General features: G+C 43.2%; 1 protein-coding gene across 2 annotated transcripts; it reads right to left on the reverse strand.

Annotated features, from left to right (window-relative positions):
• Positions 1–1,621: 1,621 nt before the first annotated feature.
• LOC139477203 (chromatin target of PRMT1 protein-like) lies at positions 1,622–16,202 on the reverse strand. 2 transcript variants are annotated; one of them, XM_071259761.1, is made up of 7 exons: positions 16,107–16,202; positions 14,986–15,061; positions 12,678–12,879; positions 11,595–11,835; positions 10,897–10,969; positions 9,450–9,545; positions 1,622–3,432 (listed from the first exon to the last, which is right to left on the reverse strand). In XM_071259761.1, the coding sequence occupies exons 2-7, from the start codon at positions 15,048–15,050 to the stop codon at positions 3,198–3,200; spliced, it is 912 nt and encodes a 303-aa protein (XP_071115862.1). In that variant the 5' UTR covers positions 15,051–15,061; positions 16,107–16,202; the 3' UTR covers positions 1,622–3,197. The 2 variants fall into 2 exon arrangements, with proteins under 2 accessions (XP_071115862.1, XP_071115863.1); XM_071259762.1 differs by lacking the exon at positions 9,450–9,545.
• Between the last annotated feature and the right edge of the window lie 143 nt (positions 16,203–16,345).

The raw sequence follows: 16,345 nt of genomic DNA on the forward strand, positions 1-16,345 counted from the left end.
GATAATATATAATATTTACTTTTCCCTGATCATATCTCTAAACTTTTACTGTTTCTGGAACTGGTAAGCACAAACTACGAATAGAAACAGGCCGATAGGAAATTATATCTCGAGCATTGATCCACGCATTTGGGATACGGTGACATGCATCAACCAAGTCAGCGAGCCTGACCACCCGATCCATAAGTCGCCTCTTACGACAAGCATAGTCGCCTTTTACGGAAAGCATGGGTTGCTGAAGACCTAGTCTACCCTGCATCTTCACAGGTTACATCTTTGTTGATGTCCATTAGGTTTACCTTCAGGTTCAGGCAGCAGTATGCTTAAATGTTTCTCGCATATCATAGTTCTATGTCGAACTGATATTCAGTGATCCATTTATATAATTTTCATCGCTATTTTGCCTTTTACGCCAAATGGAATCTGTTCTCTGGCGTTGATGTGGGAGGAGAGCCTGAAGTGATTCACCACTTCGGTGAAACCAACGAGCACGGGTATGGTGCTGACGAACCTAGAAACATAATCGGGGCAAACGGAGTAAAACCCACAATCATAGGGTCCTGGCGTGTCAAAGGGACGCAACTCTGCACAGCGATTTGCGGCACCTTAGACGGCTGGGCTACCCGTGTCCCCTGTAGCAGGTCAGTTACCAGTATTTGAATATAGTTTGTTCGCGAGTTCCCTTCTCTTTCCCGGTGTAGCGAGGGTTTTCACTCACTTTGGAGACACCGTCAATCAGTGGAACTCTCCCTTACGCTAGTCAGTTATAGGCGATAGTTACACATCCTAGCGACTCCTCGTTGCTTGTCATAAGAACCTACAAAATGTTGACCACTTGGTCTCATTGAAAATGGTGATTATCACACAGTGGGAATATCGCACCATATACCCCGAGGGACAATGACAATTTTTTATTGCCGACATGTTTAGCTTGTTTATCTAAAATGTTTTCACATCCTGTCAGAAGACAGACAACGTAAACAATTTCAGAGTTATCGCGCTTGCTTTACAACCGCCTATTCTGGATTTAGTTCACCAACATGCATTTCATAGGTTTTCCGTTTCAAGATAATGTGATAACATAATAGTGTTCATTTTGAGAAGCTCGGCATTTCCCAGCAGAGATTTGCTAATCTGTAGGCACAATACATGGTTTGTTGGTTGGTTTGTTGTTTAACGCTGCACTCAGCAATATTCCACCTATATGACGACGGTCTGTAATTAATCAGGTCTGGACCAGACAATCCAGTGATTAATATCATGAGCATTGATCCACGCAATTGGGATTGATGACATGTATCAACCAAGTCAGCGAGCCTGACCACCCGATCCCGTTAGTCGCGTTTTACGACAAGCAGTCGCCTTTCACAATACATGGACAGACATGCCCATACGAACAAATCAGAAACAAGTATCTCTGTACCAGGCAAGATTAGGCCGAGTTGTTTGAAAGATAAATGCAGTGTAGCTGTTATACCACTGTTTAATGATTATTCACTTCTCACACTGACACTTGTTGAGCATCAGGAAACAGCATCTGAAAAGGATGAAGAGACTGTTCCTGCAGTGGCATGGTCCATTTGTCTTCATGGTGACGCAGCAATAATAACCAACAAGTGTCGACATGTCACATTAGGCATTCATGTTTTCCTTTATTTAAGAAATGATGATTTTTGTACATTATCTACAAACAGGAAGAGTATGTATGTAAAACAAGGTCTCTGAACAGTGAACGTACACAGTACACGCAAGTCCTACACTTCACAACCAGACTGTGGACTGGCTGCCTAGCAGATGACTGTTGCTTGTGATGTAGCAGGAGTTTGTTCAGTCTGCTCAAAACCACAAGGGGGAACATTTTAATATTTCAGTTGCCTTTCTGCTTATCTGTCTGGTGACTGCAGTTGAGAGCTAATCTATGAAGTTAGTCAAGATATAGCAACCACTCCTCATATTCGCAATACAAGACAGAAATATTGTGGCTTCGTGAACACATTTACAAGACATACATGTGTTCATGGATTCAGATGGTGATTCTGACCATTATCAAAGTAAGTACATGTTTAGCTTAAGAAAGCACAGAAAAACCAGTGCTCAACAGCCACCAGTTCAAGACAAGCGAAAAACAGGGAGGACTAGTTGTTCTCTATTGCATGAAAGACTAGTCCCAAGTGTAACCAGTGGGAAATTCCACTCCTGACTTTAACATAACACCACTGAACTAGAGAAAGTTTACAACTAAACTATCACTGACACCAACACGTAAAATTAAAAAAAGGTGTCACTCCTAAGTGATTGTATTAAAAAACAAATGCTTCCTTGACACACAGCTTCACCAGCTACAGAATAAACATATATAAAATCAAATGGCAATAAATACATGATGTATTATGAATACAAATGACAACAGCGACACTGACAGGGAAACAAAGATATAAAACTGTGAGAGTTGTTCCACAGCTGGTTGGATGACAAGGGTCCGCCGCAGAGGAACTCAAGGTACGGCTATACTTCAAACTGACGTGATCACTACAGAACTTGTTTAATGTTGATTACACTATCACCTCCAACTAATCACTAAATAGTTGACATTCAGCCAATATTTCATGCAGGTTTAAACAATATAAATGATGGCAGTGAGGATGGTTACAACACAATACATTTGCATGACAGTGCGACATGGTTTTCACACATCTAATCATAAGTAATTAGTTACAAACATCCCAATATTTCCTTATAAATGTTCAAAGGATCTAAACAAAGACGTGCTCATAGACTCCCTGTTTAGCCCATCACTCAGTTGATTCTGTCGAGTGCACACACAGCAGTTGTTGGTCAATGTCACATGAAATCTTGAATGTCAAGGCAAATGCTGCCGTTTATTTACGGGTTTGTTCATTTCCTCTTGGCTCCCTCCCCTCCAACCCAACAGGGACACAGGCCCCAGCACACGAGAACACACAAACAGAAGACTGTCAGCAACTCAATGGAAATTAAGATAATAGCTACTTGTTACAACACTATAGCCGGCCTTCACACCGTGCCCACACAATGCACTGTCCCACGTGAAGAAAGCTCCATCATGGTTTTATTGAGATACTTGAGGTGTATCAGCATGGACGTGTTCTGTGCAGGTTCCACTTCATCCCCAACCACCCAAGTCAATATAAGTCTCTAGTCTCGAAGCACTGGCCACCTCAGCTGGCCTCGGCCATGTAAGCATCCAGCTCCGTGTCCAGGTGAGTCTTGGTCTTGGACATGTACTCCTCTAGCTGGTTGTCCAGCTCCTCCCGGGACATCGGGGTCTGACCTGCTCCACGACCTGCGCCACGACCTTGACCCCTGCCACGACCACCACGACCTTGGAACCTTCCACCTCGCTGGAAACGTCCTCTTCCTCGACTCCGGTTAACTCCCCTCCCTCCGCGCCCCCTGGAAATGGATAGGAACTGTAACCATGGTAACTAAAACTTTGTAATATAGTGAATAGCGATCTTAACAGATACAACAAACTTAGATGTCTGACAGAAAACTTTCATTTAGGCATACAGAGCACACAGAACATTTACACCTCATGTCTTCTACACATCTAGTCTTAACTTACATAATAGATAAATACAAAATCAGCAAGAAAATCATTATTAAAAATAAATGTCAAGAATTGATCTGTTTTTCATTCTATCACCACATGAAGCAAATCAAACCTCAAGAAGCAAAAGAGGAACTGACTGGGAAGGCTGCAGGAACACATGGCCAAGCTGTCTGGCGGAGTTACATCAAGGTTTACACTTCATCAACATCAGACTATTAGTACTACTGTGCTGACATCACAATGTTAGAACAACACCAACACACTGTCAGGCACCAAACAACTGTCAATCAGTACTCTAGTGGCACGCCAATACAGCCAGGGACTGCTTCCACATCTTGTATTGATGGTATCTGTTGAAGGATGAATGTTCCTGCCCACAGAAAGCAGGCAGAACATGACCACCTTCCAAACTACTACTTCATTTCCTATTACACCTTGGTGCAACTCCAGTGACTTGTATGAGGTTGGACAGAAAATTTCAAATGTAAAATCTAAATCTACTGAATGAAAAATGTTACAGTAAAAACAGGGAACCTAAAAGCAGCTTGTACCAGATGCAACATCTTTGGGGCAGTCAGTTTCCTCATGTCATCCCAGTAGTAGACGCCAGTAGTATACCATCTAAACACCCTCCTTCTACCAAGTATAACAGGGCCTGGAAGACCGCAGTCATCCCAGTAGTAGACGCCAGTAGTATACCATCTAAACACCCTCATTCTACCAAGTATAACAGGGCCTGGAAGACCGCAGTCATCCCAGTAGTAGACGCCAGTAGTATACCATCTAAACACCCTCCTTCTACCAAGTATAACAGGGCCTGGAAGACTGCAGTCATCCCAGTAGTAGACGCCAGTAGTATACCATCTAAACACCCTCCTTCTACCAAGTATAACAGGGCCTGGAAGACTGCAGTCATCCCAGTAGTAGACGCCAGTAGTATACCATCTAAACACCCTCCTTCCCAGTGATCCCATTGTTGTTCAACCACGAGCTGGCATTAAAGTACTCATGGAAATGAAAAAAAACCCTGTTTTTCTCAATTTAAAAATCGACACAAAGTGTTACGTTGCAGTAAATACGAAATAACAAAACAACTCGAAAAGTACTAGTCTGGATTTGCTAGTTTGATCTCAGTGAACAATCCAAAATGTACTTTACAGGAGGTAATTTGTCGGCACTTTCAACATTAAAAAAATAAAACTAAGTCCAAATTGACATAGCAGAAACAGGCTATAGGCATTATGCACCTGTTCTAACCTGTCGTCAAGGTGTCATAGGTCATGGACATTCACCTTGATCTACTTACACCTGGTTATGCCCCGTTTCACAATAGTCTGTTATATTCACATTTTTAAACACTTTTACTTGTAAAAAGGCATAAAAACCTTTGATACGCTGTATTTGTGCCAAGGCCCAATTAGTACTAATTGAGTTGTTTGAATATTTACATATTTGTATAATAACTGCATTTATTTAAGATCTGAGGTCGAGAAAAAAAGAAGTTTTTTTTCATTTCTGTGAGTACTTTAGTTGTTGTTCAACCATCAGCTGACAATAGTTTTACCACCAAACTTTAACCTGAGAGGCATATTGTTTTATCAACACCATCAAAAGAGAAATTAGTAACAAGAATAAATAACTACGAGAACATTCATAACAAGGAAAGAGCATTGAATCTAGTGATGTTCTACAGAGAGTTGACATGCTTGAAACACACTACCACACTAATACAGCACACAAGTAATACTGTTTGTAGAGCAAAATCTATCACCACGCTAAAGCCCAAGTTAAGTAACATTTATTTGGGCCAATTAAGTTCAAATGGAGTTCTACATAGTACACAATGAGTCTGACAGAGACATAAATTTTAGCATTTAGGACATCTTTTCAATAACTATAAGTTAAACATATAGAATGATCACTGCCAGGACATATGCTGTACAATACATAGATAATACTTCAAAAAGCAGTCAAGATAGAATTCCTTTCCATTTCATTATCAAATTATGAATATTTTCACCATTTACTTCAGTCCAAATGATGGAGAATACTTCTACATGTGATGCATGTCATCGATCCCAATTGTGCGGATTGATGCTCATGATATTAATCACTGGATGGTCTGGTCCAGACTTGATATTTACAGACAGCCGTCATTTAGCTGGAATATTGCCGAGTGCGGCGTTAAACAACAAACCTAACCTATACAATATATATCTATAGCACATGAAATAATACATTAGTGGATCTGATTACATTGCAAAGAACAGAAAATATAATCTGCATGTTTATTTTCACCCAGTATGTTGCTATATATATATACATAACAAAGTAGGGATTTCCTGTACAGTTGTTTCTGCACGTTATTACAGAATACTGTATGGTGGTTTGCACTGGAAGTTATTTCACAGATGATGGACAATGCAGCAGATTTAACTTGGCATCAGGGCAACCAAGCCTGTGATGTTGTGCTGTTGTGGACAGCAGCAAGTTGACGTCAATGATTCAGTGGCACTATAAATCTCTCATAATGGAGGACTACTAACATACTTAATTCAAAATGACCTTTGATTGGTTGGTTGGTTTGTTGTTTAACGCCGCACTCAGCAATATTCCACCTATATGACAGCGGTCTGTAAATAATCGAGTCTGGACCAGATAATCCAGGGATTGATATCATGAGCATCGATCCACGCAATTGGGATTGATGACGTGCATCAACCAAGTCGGCGAGCCTGACCACCCGATCCCGTTAGTCACCTTTTACGGCAAGCATGGGTTGCTGAAGACCTTTTCTACCCCGGAATCTTCCCGGGTCAAAATGACTTTTGAACGCACGGACCAGCAACATGGAGTGAAACAAGCCCCTAGTGTTACAATGATGCAAAGAGTGGACACAACATGTACTGTATGCGGTTAGAAAACAAAAATCCAGCATTAATCCTCTCTGCATGACAGAGAACCACACTCGTGAACTAGCCACAACTCACAATCTAGGCCATTCTTGCAGGGGAGTGGCAATCTCCAGCAAAGAAGAAGACCTACCTACACCTAAGTTGAGAAAAGGGCAAAACATCCAGGAAACATTACTTTGCCCAAAGTCTCTTGCCAAGAACATTCCCTGCTCCTTGGCATAGACCACACCCACCTTGACTCGGACTGGTGGACTGACAGACCATCTCAGACATGGACACCTCGCTTCCTGACAAGGACACCTCTCCCCCTGACAAGGACACCTCTCCCCCTGACAAGGACACCTCTCCCCCTGACATGGACACCTCTCCCCTTGACAAGGACACCTCTCCCCCTGACAAGGACACCTCTCCCCCTGACAAGGACACCTCTCCCCCTGACAAGGACACCTCTCCCCTTGACAAGGACACCTCTCCCCCTTACAAGGACACCTCTCCCCTGACAAGGACACCTCTCCCCTGACAAGGACACCTCTCCCCCTGACAAGGACACCTCTCCCTTACATGGACACCTCTCCCTCACATGGACACCTCTCCCCCTGACAAGGACACCTCTCCCCTTGACAAGGACACCTCTCCCCTTGACAAGGACACCTCTCCCTGACAAGGACACCTCTCCCCTGACAAGGACACCTCTCCCTTACATGGACACCTCTCCCCCTGACAAGGACAACTCTCCCCCTGACAAGGACACCTCTCCCCTTGACAAGGACACCTCTCCCCTTGACAAGGACACCTCTCCCCCTGACAAGGACACCTCTCCCTTACAAGGACACCTCTCCCTGACAAGGACACCTCTCCCCCTGACAAGGACACCTCTCCCTTACATGGACACCTCTCTTCCTGACAAGGACACCTCTCCCCCTGACAAGGACACCTCTCCCCCTGACAAGGACACCTCTCCCCCTGACAAGGACACCTCTCCCTCACATGGACACCTCTCCCCTGACAAGGACACCTCTCCCCCTGACAAGGACATCTCTCCCCCTGACAATGACACCCTCCTTTCCTGATAGTCCTAAGGACACAACCCCTACCCATGATTAAGACATGACCCCCCTCCCCTGAGAAGACATGCCTCCCCTCCCGATAGACATGACCCCTCACAATAAGGACACCCCACACCAGTGACCGGGACCAAAACCTACATCCCTGACACTGTCCCCTCCCTGCTACATAGAACCACCAACCCAACTCACTCCAGAGTGAGTGAGTGAGTGAGTGAGTGAGTTGTGTTTAACACCGCTTTTAACAGTATTCCAGTTATATCATGCCGTGTCAGCTTAATGTGGGAGGAAAGCCCGAAGTGATGCAGCTCTCAGACGTTTACCACTTTGGTGAAACCCACGAGCACGGGTATGGTGCTGACAAACCTAGAAACATAATCGGGGCGAACCGGGATTCGAACCCACAATCATAGGTTTCTGGCGTACCCAAGGGACGCAACTCTGCACAGCGAATCGCGGCGCCTTAGACGACTGGGCCACCCGTGCCCCCAACTCACTTCAGAAACGTAACACTATGTCTCCTGGTAAGAACCACAACCTGTCCCCTGGTAAGAACCACAACCCGTCCCCTGGTGAGAACCACAACCCGTCCCCTGGTGAGAACCACAACCCGTCCCCTGGTGAGAACCACAACCCGTCCCCTGGTGAGAACCACAACCCGTCCCCTGGTGAGAACCACAACCTGTCCCCTGGTAAGAACCACAACCTGTCCCCTGGTGAGAACCACAACCTGTCCCCTGGTAAGAACCACAACCTGTCCCCTGGTGAGAACCACAACCTGTCCCCTGGTAAGAACCACAACCTGTCCCCTGGTGAGAACCACAACCTGTCCCCTGGTGAGAACCACAACCTGTCCCCTGGTAAGAACCATAACCTGTCCCCTGGTGAGAACCACAACCTGTCCCCTGGTAAGAACCACAACCTGTCCCCTGGTGAGAACCACAACCTGTCCCCTGGTGAGAACCACAACCTGTCCCCTGGTGAGAACCACAACCTGTCCCCTGGTGAGAACCACAACCCGTCCCCTGGTAAGAACCACAACCCGTCCCCGGTCAAGACAACACCACATCCACATCTAGTCAATCTAGCAAAAATAGTTGACGAGCAAACCTCACAAGTGCATACATTTTCAGAATGTTCTTTCTCAATCTGTTGATGGTTTACGATTACAGTTTACAACTCATGTAAGCTCTGAAAGTTTTAAGTTCTTCACTATTGTCTCAGCGGTATCTTGTCGTGGTTGAAACACATGATGTTATCAGACATGTATGATGGGGGAATAAACAACAGAAACACATCTCCCACACAAACAACCAGCCAATGGAGAGCTGCATGGTGAAGGAAGAAGAAAAATATTGAAATCAATACACACAGGAAAGTGAACCATGTCTGATAACTTCATATGCTTTCTTAGTGTTACAGATACGTTACAGCCAGTCGGGTTTATCTTGGATATGTTACTATTTGTTGGGGAGTCAAATTGGACAAAACTAAAAATTTAAACTAGATTTTGCTGAATTGTGATATAAATTATATAAGAAATATAAAGTTTTTTATCGTTATTGAACAGTGAAATACACTTTTGCAAGGATAATTATTACCTGAATTTGTATATTTTCTTTCTAATTTGTGAATCTGTTTTGACATCTGTTGTGGCCATTGGGCCTCCGAGGACACCAAGATAAATCCTGGACTGATATACAAACACTTAAAGAACTGGTAGTGGCTGCACAAATTGTTTTAAAACAAATACTTGACGGGTCCTAACTGTGAGCAGCCAGGATGTATGCACTTGGTTAGCTGGAGGGGAAGGCTGGCAGAGAGAGAGATAGAGAGAGAGGGGAGAAGCCAACATGCTAACACCTAGCAACAGCTTACTGGCCCCAATCGTAGCCACGAGACTGGAAACCCCTCCCACGGCGGCTCCCACCACCACCTCGGTAATATGGCCGCCCATCATCACCACCACGCCCCCTACACACCAAACAGAACACAGCTGACAGTGGACACATCTGGCCTTCCTGGACTCGAGGTCTCACAATCAACATCTACATTTCAAGTTTTACAATTCAATAAAAAAAACATCCTTAGATATTTATCAAACAAATTTGAAATAGTCATGATCACAGCAACATTTGAGATCAGCCACTTTAACCATGTGAACCAAATAGTGCGGCAGTCTGCGACATCAGCCTCTAGTCCAATGCCCCAGAACTTACATGAACCAACAACACCTCCATGGGTACAAAGCACTGCAGGGTTACCAATGTGTAGGCGCACACTGTCAACTGACATTTCTTTGTTTAAAACTGGTAAAAGTTTTCTTTGCATCTCATACTCAGACAAGTACACAGCATTAGAAACTAACAGTTTTAGTCCTCTACACATTATGATAACACATCAACATATAACATAACTATTAGGCAGTTTTGCAAGAAATAAAGTACCGGTGCCTATTTGTAATGCTGGTAAATACTGCAATAAGGACATGAGATTTCAGTACATAACAGTAAATAAGTGATATTACATTTAACCTGTAGAAATTATGTACTCTCATGGATGCCAACCCTTATGCTAATTAACGCCTTGCAGTTATCAGTGGGGTAAATGTGGAGGAATTATTTATGAAAATGTGTCATGACCTTTGTAGCATGGTAACCACCCTAGAGAATCGGAGGTTCTTGTTTCGACATTTTCATTAGACAGAGATGCAAGTGAAATATCGTCAAAATTCTACTAATTAAGTTTTTTAGAAAAACAATGTGGTGCTTCGAGTATTTCAACGTAACAACCAATCAGACACCATGTACATGATGCACCAATGAGTCATGGATACTTTTTACGAAAACATGGCTCTCATTCGTCAGCTGTCTCACTGTAGAATGCTTCATGTCTGTGGTGCATTAACAATTTCCTGTGATATTTATGCACGTACATAATGTGTTAAAGTCAATAATCAGAATTTGGGAGAAAACAAGTATAATTTTGTAATATTAAGATCAATCAAGTCTTCAAAAGGCATTTAGAAGTGAAACACATAAGGAAGAGAATACATGGATGTCAACTTCTTTATTATGAGGAACACAACATTTCGTAATATATGCTTACCCCTTCACCTGATGATAGAGTAAGCAGATACTCCACAACGTGTTCCTCATAATAAAGATGACACCCATAAATTCTCTTCCTTATTAGGATCAATATAAGAACTTTTACATCCGAATCGTCATGGTTGTCAGCTCTGCATCACAAGCCACTGATTGTGTCGGCTTCACAGACAACCAAACACGCCCTGCACACACGAGACAGTCTTCATGTTACTCACCTGAAACCACTGGGACTGCCACGCCCACCTCTAGGCTGGAATCCACCCCTCCTCATGCCACGCCCACCTCGACCTGATACGAAATACTGGGTATTACGAGCAAGCAATATCTTTAACACTGAAACTGATGGACTGACATCTACTACAGTCTCCCCTCCTTTAGATGAACTTGTCTGCTTCAACCTAAATATCAGGTAAGCCAGTGGTTGACAGTATGAGCAACTATCAGCCAGGATGGACATAGTAGCCACCCCATGTTCATCAGTAGACAACAAACACAAAGCACTGGGGGGTGGGGTCCGAAACAACACCGCCCCCCCACCCCCACCCCCACCCCTCACCCTCAGTAAATTTGTGGGTTAGGACAAAATACAATGCTTTCAAATTTGTGGCCGTTATTGAGTATTTGATGCCAAATTTCATTTGGAAATTCTAAGAATGGATCTCATTGTTCCTGAAAGTCAGCAACAGTAGTAAATCTGAGCAAAACACAAAGTCATCAACCTTTGTAAAACCAAAACGGTATCAGCTGCATCACCATTGCCCAGGGCCCCACTGCACAAACCGATATTAGCTCAAAGATGATTGCAGTTTCCCAACTTTAACATTGACTTATGACAAACGCAGTGCTAAGATGGCTTTGTGGAACAGGGCCCTGGCCACCAATGTTTCTGCTCCTCCTGGCTGCATGAACTCACGTGGACTGAAGCTTTGGTTAAAGCCCTGGTTGAAGCCCATATTGCCGTCTCCACTAATTGATCCCTGCGACTGTTGTCTACTCATCTGGCCACCAGGTGGCCCTCCCCGACCACGCCTCATCCCGCGGGCCCCACGTCGGTTCCCCCGCTGGCCACCTCCCCGAGGCTGGCCCCGCCCGACGGCAGATAGGTTCAGTCTGGCCTTCACATTGCTCCGACCCAAGCGTTGCTGGAGACTGCGCTGTAGGCAAATAGTTAAATATTTTCATGAAAAACATCACTTCACATTCCCACTAAGAGAAATATGTTGGCAAAGATATGAATGTCTTTTCAACTTCAAGCAAGGATTATCGTGGGTAAACAAAGTTGAGCTCTTAACATACTTAGTCAGGTTTTAAACTATCAGCTCTTTTCATCCTATCCTGATTTCCATATTTCTACCTCACTTTCAACTACTGTCTGGATATTGTGTTTGCTTGTTTGTTAAAGCTGCAGACAGCATTATCCCAGCTAATTCATAGCAACCTGTAAATAAATGAGTCTGACCACACAATCCAGTGATCGATATTGTGAGCAACGATGGGTAAGTAAGTGAGTGAGTATGGTTTAACGCCGCTTTTAGCAATATTCCAGCAATATCACGGCGGGGGACACCAGAAATGGAGCAACGATGAACGTCGTAGGGGTATGAGGACATGTTATCAACCGAATCACCGAGTCTGAGCACCAGATATATGTGGTCAGCTCTAGTTGCTGGGGATCTATACTCTTACCATGAAACCCCACGGGTCATGTCAATACAAAAAACACGATCGGCTGCACTATCAAGATTGCCTTATGGAAATGCTGCTATCGTATTAAAAAGTGCTGTTCAAGTTGGTTGGTTTGTTGCTTAACGCCGCACTCAGCAATATTCCAGCTATATGACGGCTTTCTATAAATAATGGAGTCTGGACCAAACAATCCAGTGATTCGTATCATGAGCATTGATCCACGCAATTGAGATTGATGACATGCATCAACCAAGTCAGCGAGTCTGACCACCCGATCCCAGTGTTCAGGAGACCCCTTCAGTCACGCTACCTTCTTGAGCCTCATCGCCACGGCAACCCCTGTTCCTGGCATGCTGATCTGTGGTTGGTTCATCATTGGTCCAACTCCAGGCCGGTTGGCCAACTGCTGGGCCAGTCTCCTGTTCTTGGCCGACGCCTGTTGCTGGGCCACCATGTTCGCGCGGATGTTGGGCACGACGGTTTGGGGGCGCGTCTTCTGTATGTTGGTGAAGCTTCACGGACAGGCAGAGAACACTGGTGTTATAGCGGGCAGTACAACATACTTACACTGGGCAGCGGCTGCAGCAGTAGCAGCATCCTCCTGCACCACATCACCTCCTGCCCATGCCTCTACCATGCTCATGTAGCTGTGTGGTCCCTTCGCTGAGCTTTGTACTTTCATTCACTTATACACATGGTTTGGTGGGTTTTTAACCAGTACAAGACTCCTTAGTCCTTATCACCACTGAGTAAAACAGTCTAAGGGACTTAAGATGATCTGAACGATGACCATTAACTGAGATGACGCATAATCATAATATTCATGGATGCTTTTACTATGAAGACACTGAACATGCAGAACCGCAATCCCTGCTCATCAACAAACAGATGTCCACTGTAATCAAGTGTTGACTTTGGATTTACCCACGAGTGTTCACTTCCTACATGCAAAGAGTTGTGAAGTCCGATTTCATGGGAAGGAAGAGTTGAATACCTCAAACCAAGGGAAACTATCATGAATACCAAACTAGTGGGACACATCTTACAAAGAGGTCCTCTACAATATCTCAGGGAGTTCCAACAACAGCCTTTCAAAGATGCTAATCTTCTGCGGGGATACTGAATACTAAACATTGCCTTATCCATATTGGGTCACACAACACCCAGCTAACAGCAACACTGATAATGATTACTACCATTTGTACTGTTGCCTGTAATTAATCAGACACTAATTACCATATAATACAAACTATAGCAACTTTAAAAGTAACTTCTAACTATCTCAAACACTGTCTTAGCTTAAAACTAACATTTCACCAAGAACTGGTACTTTCCAAACTTATCCTTATACAGCGTTAGAAATTGGCACTAGTCCTGTAGTCCTTACCAAACTGCCCAATAGTAAAGGTATCCTAAGGACGAGTAGAAATTGGCCCATTTTAAGGGTTTTGCTACATGTTATCATTATAAGGACTAGTGGTCAAAAACATCCTTGTTCAAACATTGAAAGTCATAAACATGCCACACTGAATCTCAACTCCTTACTCAAAGAAGCAGCAATTACCGGTACAATCCAAAATCTGACAACAGGTCACTTCATTATGCTGTCTGTGACTTTACCACTCGTCTAAAGCCTGTGTGCAGTAAAAGTCTATTCGAGTAGTAATCTCAGCTAGCAAGTCCATAAAACACTTAACTTGACTGAAAACTATTCTGAGAGCCATGATAAAGCGAATAGTCTCAAAAGTTTTTGACACAGCTGCTTTAGGAAATGTCAATTGCCAAGAAGCTGGTCCCACAAGAGGAATATACATTTTTTCAAACCATGGTGCATAGTTTATGCCAGCCTGAGCAAGGCGTGTATTTGTGTATGGCATGCCATAAGTCACGAAGTGACTGCACAGAAGCTCTCCAGGACCACACCTATCCCTCACATCACATCAACTTACAGCCAAACCTTAGCTCATACTACAGCTTTAGCAAATTTGGACATGCTGTGAATCAACATCTTCATAATACATTCAAACATGGAAAGCATTGAGTTGAGAATTCAAACAAAATGCATATTAGTAAAATGTGTTGGAGGGATAGCTGGCACGCTGTGGGTGTACCCTGGTGTTTCAATTTACTTACTCTTCCTGATGTCAGGAAGCATCACACCATATTTACCCTTCGGTATATCAGCTAGCATGGGTTAATAAAAATAAAACAGCCATCGAGCGCTCTCACGACTCTCCCGACTGGCATGGTTGCAGTGACCCGCCTTCCATCCTCATTTGTATTTTATATATCAAATTTGTTCTTCTTCATCCAAAGAATTTTACTGAAAGGTGAGGATTTTCAAGAAGATGGGCTCATTTAAGATATCGATCCATTAGGATTTTATATTTCCTTTTTGGCATGACTCTTTTGGTGTAAACATGCTTAATCTTTGCCGATGAAACAGCACAAGGGGAGGTGCAAGTCCTATCTAGGAAATATCCAGGAGATATTAGCCTTTTTCAGTTCAGAACACTTCCCACTTTGTCTCTGAGAACACATGTTGGACACAAGCATTTCCGCGCCGGTCACAACAGAAGCCATGAACCGTAGTCGTGGCAACACTTGGGATTCCTCACCGATCATTGAGAGACATCTTTGTGGTGCTTTTCAGCACAATCTTTGCTGGGACTTGTGACGTCATCTTGTCTACCACTGCAACAGAAAGAATTAAAGGCTAGAATACTGAATACCTTCAGCCAAATTGGTAAAGGATGTGCACAAGCACATTCCTTAGTGTAAAGGTAATGGTTTCAAATGTTTTTTCACCGCCTTGCTAAAATAACTTGGAGTTGGGGGTCCTTGCTCCCAAGACTTGAAACAAATGTTGTCAGAAAAAAAGACAATGGCATTTTCAGTTACAAAGTGAATTAAAAATGTGTCCGAAAGTATGTTATTAATGAAGTTGCTGCACACCATTATGGAACTTTTATTTTCGAGTTACATTTCTATGTTCAAATGTTGTCTAATTTTTTATGTTTATGAACTGCTTTGCAATTTTTTACGTTTTATCAAATCAAACCAAACAAATGTAAGCGTGGAAATTTGTTCTGCTTATTGTGAGCTTTATACCCCATGATGAAAATGGTCACGCAGGGTTAGAAACTAACAGTTTTTGTCCACTAGTCCTTATCATAACATATAGCAAAACCCTTAAAATGGGCCAATTTCTACTCGTCCTTAGGATATCTTTACAATTGGGCAGTTTGGTAAGGACTACAGGACTAGTGCCAATTTCTAACGCTGTCACATTGACGGGCTGTTAGCTATATTACAAAACAAACAAAGATGGTGGATGAGTATCCGGTGTTTGGCTATTTTGTAGGCGTACTACGTACTACAATGCTATGAATGCTGGGGTGCCAGCACACAATATATTAAATTGTGAAAACCATTTGTGTCTACCGACTGAAATCTTTGCTGTACATATGTTTGTGTCCCAGACAAAGCAAGCCATTTGTCATATACAGTTAGACTTAGCACTTAGACGCAATCTGGGTTTCAGTGGAGAAGCATTTGAGGTTGGAAATGAAAATACTACAAAAGGTTTGCCGGCCGACTCGATGTAAGGAAGCCGATGGAATGTTTCGGATTCCGCAAACCGGTTGACCTATTTCAGATATTCAGAATCTATTTCATAAAAGAGGTAGGAAATGGATTTGTGGAACATATTCAAACACAAGTACACACACTCACACACCTTCTGCACAAAATACAGAGTTATGATGTCTCTGATATTGTTTCACTTGATAATATTTCTCCCGGCTTCTGCTGACGCGTTAAAAATGGCAACGACGCAGGCAGCCCGCAGCAAATACTTTCGATTCATGTAAAATATTATTTTGCACTTTATTCCTGTAAAGTTATCGTATACATCTTTAAAACCAAATTAGTACCTTTCACTATTAACGAATAAAATTCTAACTTTTGTTTACACAT

Source organism: Haliotis cracherodii, unplaced genomic scaffold, assembly GCF_022045235.1.
Source record: "Haliotis cracherodii isolate W230 unplaced genomic scaffold, xgHalCrac1.p SCAF_32, whole genome shotgun sequence".
NCBI lineage: Eukaryota > Metazoa > Mollusca > Gastropoda > Lepetellida > Haliotidae > Haliotis > Haliotis cracherodii.